Genomic DNA, 6,698 nt, shown 5'->3' on the forward strand with positions numbered 1-6,698 from the left:
AACAGAGCAAGACTCTGTCTCAAAAAAAAAAAAAACAAAAAAAAAAAAAAAAAAAAAAAGAATTGCCTAACATTAGGGGAGAAGATTAAGCAAGAGGTAGTGTCAATGCTATAGTTTATATATTTTAGTAATGTTAATAAATAGAATATATATCAAACTGATAAAAGTATGGATGTATCGATTATATATAATAGTATATACACAATCTCACACACACATTGAAAAAGAATCTACACTGTGATCTTTTTCTACAGGACTATTTATATAATAAATAAGACTACAGAAGAATGAAAAATTGTACATTAAAAACTGCATTGTACTCAGGAAATAATTCAAAGACGATCTCCCTTATTCTCCTGGGATTATAAATAAGCTAGTTTTTCTTAATTTCAAATATGCAGGCTGGTCACAGTGGCTTATGCCTATAATCCCAGCACTTTGGGAGGGTAAGGCATCTCTGCAAAATATTTCAAAAATCAAAAAAAAATTAGCTGGGGATGGTGGCCTATTGCCTGTAGTCTTGGCTATTTGGGAGGATCCTTTGAGCCTAGGCATTCGAGGTTACAGTGAGCTATGATCATGCCACTGTACTCTAGCCTGGGTAACAGAGCAAGACTTTGTCTTTTAAAAAAATGCAGAAGATAAAGCAATATTCAAAAACTGATAAGTCCACTAATTCTGACATTCCTTTTAGAACAGAAAATTGCAATTGTTGTTCTCTGTGTAAATTAAAATGTACTTTATATATTTATTGCATTTGCTCCACATTAGAGATTCCCAAATCTGGCTATGTATCCAATCACCTGGGGAACTATTTTTTTTTTTTTTTTTTTAAGACAGGGTCCCATTCTGTCACCCAGGGTGGAGTGCAATGGGGCACAATCATGACTCACTGCAGCCTCAAACTCCTGGGCTCAAGTGATTCTCCTGACTCAGCCTTCTGAGTAGCTAGGACTATAGGTGAGCACCGCTATGGCCAGCACCCTGGGAACTTTTAAACAGTAAGTTCCTGGAGCCCATTTCCTAAAGATTTCAATTTGAGAAGTCTGGACTAGAAGCCAGAAATCAGAATACATAATATAATATAAAGTTCATGTTAGAGTATGAAAGGAATTCCTACTGTAGGAATCGGTCCCATACTTCAAGTGCTTTCCAAACTTCACTTAATTGTGCACACAAATCAATTGGAGGTATTACTAAAAGTCAGATTCTGATTCAGAAGGTCTGGAATGAGGCCTGGGAATATGCAGTTCTGACAAGCTCCCAGGTCCAGGGGCCACATTCTGAGTAGAAGACCTTATGAGATTTTTAAACCTTTCCACAGGTGAATGATAGAAGTCAGTATCCTACAGCCAGTGCAATGGCTCACACCTATAATCCCAGCACTTTGGGAGGCCAAGGCAGGCAGATCACCTGAGGTCAGGAGTTTGAAACCACCCTGGCCAATATGTTGAAACCCTGCCTCTACTAAATATACAAAAATTAGCCAGGCATGGTGGTGCATGCCTGTAGTCCCAGCTATTTGGGAGGCTAAGGCAAGAGAATCGCTTAAACCCAGGAGGCAGAGGTTGCAGTAAGCCAAGATTATGTCACTGCACTCTAGCCTGGGCAACAGAGCAAGACTCTGTCTCAAAAAAAAAAAAAAAATGAAATAAAAGAAGTCAGTATCCTAGGAGTTTTCCACGGAAATACTTTCAAGTTTTACCTAAACATCCTTTTTTATCTAAACATAACTAGAGTACACAGCTTGCAAAATGATTGACTTATCTTTACTATGTACCCTACTACCAAATGAATGGAAATTATTTTCCTCATTTACAGATGGTATCACTAAAAGTTGAGTGCTACTGATGTCACAATGCAGAGATGAAATTAAAATTTACATAACTTTCAATATTATACACAAGGATTTTCATCATAGCCATGGTTACAATAGTAAGATATTAGAGAGAAAAACTTTGGCAGGGTGCAGTGGCTCATGCCTGTAATCCCAGCACTTTGGGAGGCCAAAGCAGAAGGAGCGATTCAGCCTAGGAGTGTGAGACCAGCTTGGGCAAAATAGTAAGACCTCATTTCTACAAAAAATAAAAACACTGTTAGCTGAGTGTGGTGGTATGTCTGCAGTCCCAGTTACTAGGGAGGCTGAAGGGGGAGGATCGCTTGAGCCTAGGAGGTTAAGGCTTCAGTGAGCCAAGAAGACGCCACTGCATTCCAGCCTAGATGACAGCGTGAGATTACGTCTCTCAAAAAATGAACAAGCCCTATATATCCAACAATAGGGGACTGCTTAAATAACCTAGAAGAACCTTATAATCAAACACTAAGCATCTATTTTAAGTAATTATGTAGGCCAGGCATGATGGCTCACACCTATAATCCCAGCACTGTGAGAGGCTGAGGCAGGCAGATGGCTTTAGTCCAGGAGTTCAAGACCAACCAGGACAACATGGTGAAACCCCGTCTCTACTAAAGATACAAAAACAAAAGTAGCCAGGAGTGGTGGCATGTGCCTGTAGTCCCAACTACTTGAGAAGCTGAGGTGGGAGGATAGCCTCAGCCTGGGAAGCAGAGGTTACAATGAGCCAAGATCATGCCACTGCACTCCAGCATGGGTGATAGAGTCAGACCCTGTCTCAAAAAATAAAATAAAATAACATAAATAAAATAAATAAATAATAGAAAATGGGGGGTGGGGGGTGGAAGGAGGGAGAACATCAAGAAGAATAGCTAATGGATGCTGGGCTAAATACCTAGGTAATGGAATGATCTATGCAGCAAACCACCATGGCACACATTTACCTGTGTAACAAACCTGCACATCCTGCACCTATACCCCTGAACTTAAAATCTGGAAATCAAAAAATAAAATTTAAAAAGAGAAAAAAGTATGTAAATAAACACTTGCAAAAATACATAAATATACCCTTACTGATAATGAAAAGACATTCAAGATAAGTGAAAATAAAGAGTATAAAATTGTATAGAAAGACGTGTGTATATGTGTGTGTGTGTATTTACCAGAAAGATGTATATACCAAAATGTTTAAAGCATTGTACCCAAAGTACTAGAATTTTAGGTGATTCTGATGGTTGCTTGCCTGCATTATCTAATATTTCTACTACAATGTATACCATATAAAATTCTTAAAGGTTGAAAGGCAGGTGAGAAGAAAACCAAGTAAACTCCACACATGCACGTACCTTTTGAAGCCCACTCGAATGGGTCTGACCGATAGGTAATTTGCTTTCCAAGGAGTATTCAAGGGACTCCCTAAATTAGAAGCACTTAGAAAGTTTTTAAAAATTGCAGTCTTGTACCCCAATCCAGACTTATTAAATCAGAATTTGTACCAATAGGCCCCAGAATTTGCATATGAAGCAAATACTGACTCTTTTATAGACAGTAAAGTTTGGAAACCATGGCATTAAACAAAAAGCTTCCTAGAAATTCAGAAACCTGGACTAAATTCCAACCTATCTGAACAGAAACCTACAGCAAATTCAGAGTGAATGAAATCATGGTGTTTTCATACATATACATTTACACTCATAGAGACTGCTGGAATTTGAACAACAAAAAACTGTTCTTAGAAACTGGCTTTATTCCATCTTAATTTTAAGCATCCCATGTGATCACTGACCATTTCCCATGAGTTGACTGAGGTCACAAAGGTTTTCCTTATATTTGACCCACATCTGTCTAAAAATCTTCTCATTATAACCCCTTCTATGATGCTCTGTCCCTATTTAGTTCTTCATTAATGAAAAGTACTACATGAACATATTATGGAACCAAATATGAAGACAATTCAGTCATTCTACTGTTGCTTTCATTTCTCCTTTCTACACACATTTTAGCTGAATAACTTTAATAGATTCTGGTGATTATTTCTTCTAGAGATATTCTCTAAGGTAAATTCAAAGGCATCATGAGCCTCTATCAATAAATGTCCTCAAAGAATCAAGTAAAACCTTTCCAGTTCTGAAAAACAGGACATGAACCCCCAAAATTTTGTTAAAAGAAAAAGAAAAAAGGTATATACCACAATGAATACATTTCCCTATCATACTCTCAAGTACTTAGTATGACAATCAACTCATAAGTCACTTATTTATGAAGTTTTCAAAAGGAAACATTAAGAATTTGGGGACTTTCCTAAAGCTAACAAATTAAAACAATTTTTCCAAAAGAAAGTCATGATAGGCCAGGCACCATGGCTCATGCCTGTAATCCCAGCACTTTGGAAGGCCAAGGCGGGAGGATCACCTGAAGTCAGGAGTTCAAGACCAGCCTGGTCAACATGGTGAAACCCTGTCTCTACTTAAAACAAAACAAAACAAAACAAAACAAAACGAAAAATTAGCAGGGCGTAGTGGCATGCACTTATAATCCCAGCTATTCAGGAGGCTGAGGCAGAAGAATTTTCGAGGCAGAGGTTGCAGTGAGCCGAGACTGCGCCATTGCACTACAGCCTGGGTGACAGAGCAAGATTCCACCTCAAAAAAAAAAAAAAAAAGCCATACAGATTTTTTCCCCCTTTAAAACAGAAAAGAAAACAACAGGAGAAAAAAAAAGTTTGGCGTGAGCTCCTAAGAGGATATAGGAGAGGACAATAATTTGTAGGATGTGAGGGAGAAGTCCTTCATTTTATTTTAATCCATGATACATTTTAATCATGGATCACACAGAAGGCCAGGCCAGCTAAAACTTGAATTTATTATAACCAAGAAGATTATATACCTACCTGCAGCTCACACCAAGCAACCTCAACCCATGTTTCAGTGTCCAGTCCTTTATACACTGTTTTAAATGCTCCCCTTCCTAGTTCTATGTCAAATTTCAGGAATCTGCCACTAGGAGAAGTAGCTACAGCCTTCATTTCTGCTTCTTCTTCCATTTCCTTTTCACTTTTCTCCTTGAAACAATCTTTTGAGATTTCCGAGGCTGACTTTGAACACTGTTCATATTTAACTTCTTGTCCACCTCTCAGCACATTTGAAGGAAGTTTATCTACTCTTGGAATATTTGTTGCAGTCTTTATTCTCTCATCTTTTGGGGACAATTTGGCAACTTTGTCATCTTCCGTCATTTCAACACTCTTTCGGAAAAATCTCTTCCTTTCTATGGTTTCCCCAGAAGCAGAGAAGGTGCTGTTTTTCTCCTTTAGTCTAGCGTCTACTGTCAAAGTCGCAGCAACCTGAGGAACTCTGTTTTCAAGTGAAATTCCATCAGGTTTCTCGGAATCTTCTGTGCTGGCTGGATCTCCCGAATCAGTGGCCATTGTAATTAAAGTTGGCACTAAAATTTTTCCTGTTTCTAGTCTTCAGTCCAGTTACATCTCAGGTATCAGAATTATTAGAATGGACTTCCTTTTGCGTGGTCATATATTTCTATAGCAACCTGAAGGGGGGAAAAGGATATTTCAAAATCACCATACAAAGGAAATCATTAAGGAAAAAATAAGTCACCTGATTTTTAATCCTTTTTTCCTTAATAAGAAGTTTCTTCTTTTTTCTGTCCAATCTTAGCAACCAGCAGACTCTAGGGACTGTGTCTTATCTTGTTTACCATTAGTCCTCAGTGCCTAGTAGGCTACTTAGTATATATCTTGATCTGTCTTCATATTGCATGAATATTGGTTAGAAACCTAGTTCTCAGCTCCATCTGTCAATCCATCAAATTCAAAACAAGTACCGAAACCCTGGGTTCACTTAGCCACAAGGTGACAAACACAATAAGTAAAAACAACCACATGGTTTCTAGGTGGTATTTGTCTAAAATTCCGGAATTCATCAATAGTAGTTTCTTTTATTGTACTAAAATATACGTAACGTCAAATTTACCGTTTTTAAGTATACAATTCAGTGGTGTTAACTACATTCATAGTGTTGCGCAATCATCACTACTATCCATGCCCAGAGCTTTTTAATCATCCCAAATTGAAACTCTGTACCCATTAAACAACGATTTCCTATTAGCTCTCACCTACCCCAGTAACTTCTACTTTCTGTCTCTATGAATTTGCTTATTTTAGGTAATTCACATAAATGTAATCAGACATTTGTCCTTTTGTGTCTGGCTTATTTCACTTAGTATAGTATTTTCAAGGTCTACTGATGTTGTAGCATGTATCAGAATTTCATTCCTTTTTAAGGCTGAATAATATTCCATCATATTAGTTATAGACCACATTCTGTTCATTTCATTCATCTGCCAGTAGATTGAATTGTTTCTACCTTCTGACTGTTGTGAATGTTGCTGCTATAAACATCTGACAGTAATTTTAAATAATGAAGATTTATAAGCTTACCTTCAGATTTTAACAGAAACTGTTGTCAAATATTAATATACTATCCTAAAACAATAGCAAGAAAGACTCAAAACCATGTATTCTTTTAAACTAGCAATTCTACTTATAGGAACTTGCCTTAGAAAATAGTCAAGAATCTGTGCAAAAATTTAACTATAAAGATGTTCGTTCTAGCACTTACGGAAAAAACAAAACATAAGCCTAATTTGTGTTTAATTAAGTATCTCAAAATGAGGTATGCCACAGCATTAAAAATAACACTGCAGGCTGGGAGCAGTGACTCACACCTGTAATCCCAGCACTTTGGGAGCCCAATGTGGGTGGATCACTTGAGGTCAGGAGTTCAAGACCAAACCAGCCTGGTTTAGTGAAACCTTGTCTCTACTA

At 37.5% G+C, this 6,698-nt stretch overlaps 1 protein-coding gene across 5 annotated transcripts in view; it reads right to left on the bottom strand.

Annotated features, from left to right (window-relative positions):
• The window catches only part of WNK3 (WNK lysine deficient protein kinase 3), a 176,025-nt gene that overhangs the window by 152,154 nt on the left and 17,173 nt on the right, over positions 1-6,698 (bottom strand). For all 5 annotated transcript variants that reach the window (XM_037735263.1, XM_017519653.2, XM_017519655.2 and 2 more), the window contains exon 2: positions 4,746-5,401. In XM_037735263.1, coding sequence (XP_037591191.1) covers positions 4,746-5,282 — 537 coding nt within the window. In that variant the 5' untranslated portion in view covers positions 5,283-5,401. The remainder of the gene's footprint in view (positions 1-4,745; positions 5,402-6,698) is intronic.

The sequence above is a fragment of the Cebus imitator genome, unplaced genomic scaffold (assembly GCF_001604975.1).
Source record: "Cebus imitator isolate Cc_AM_T3 unplaced genomic scaffold, Cebus_imitator-1.0 Scaffold763, whole genome shotgun sequence".
NCBI lineage: Eukaryota > Metazoa > Chordata > Mammalia > Primates > Cebidae > Cebus > Cebus imitator.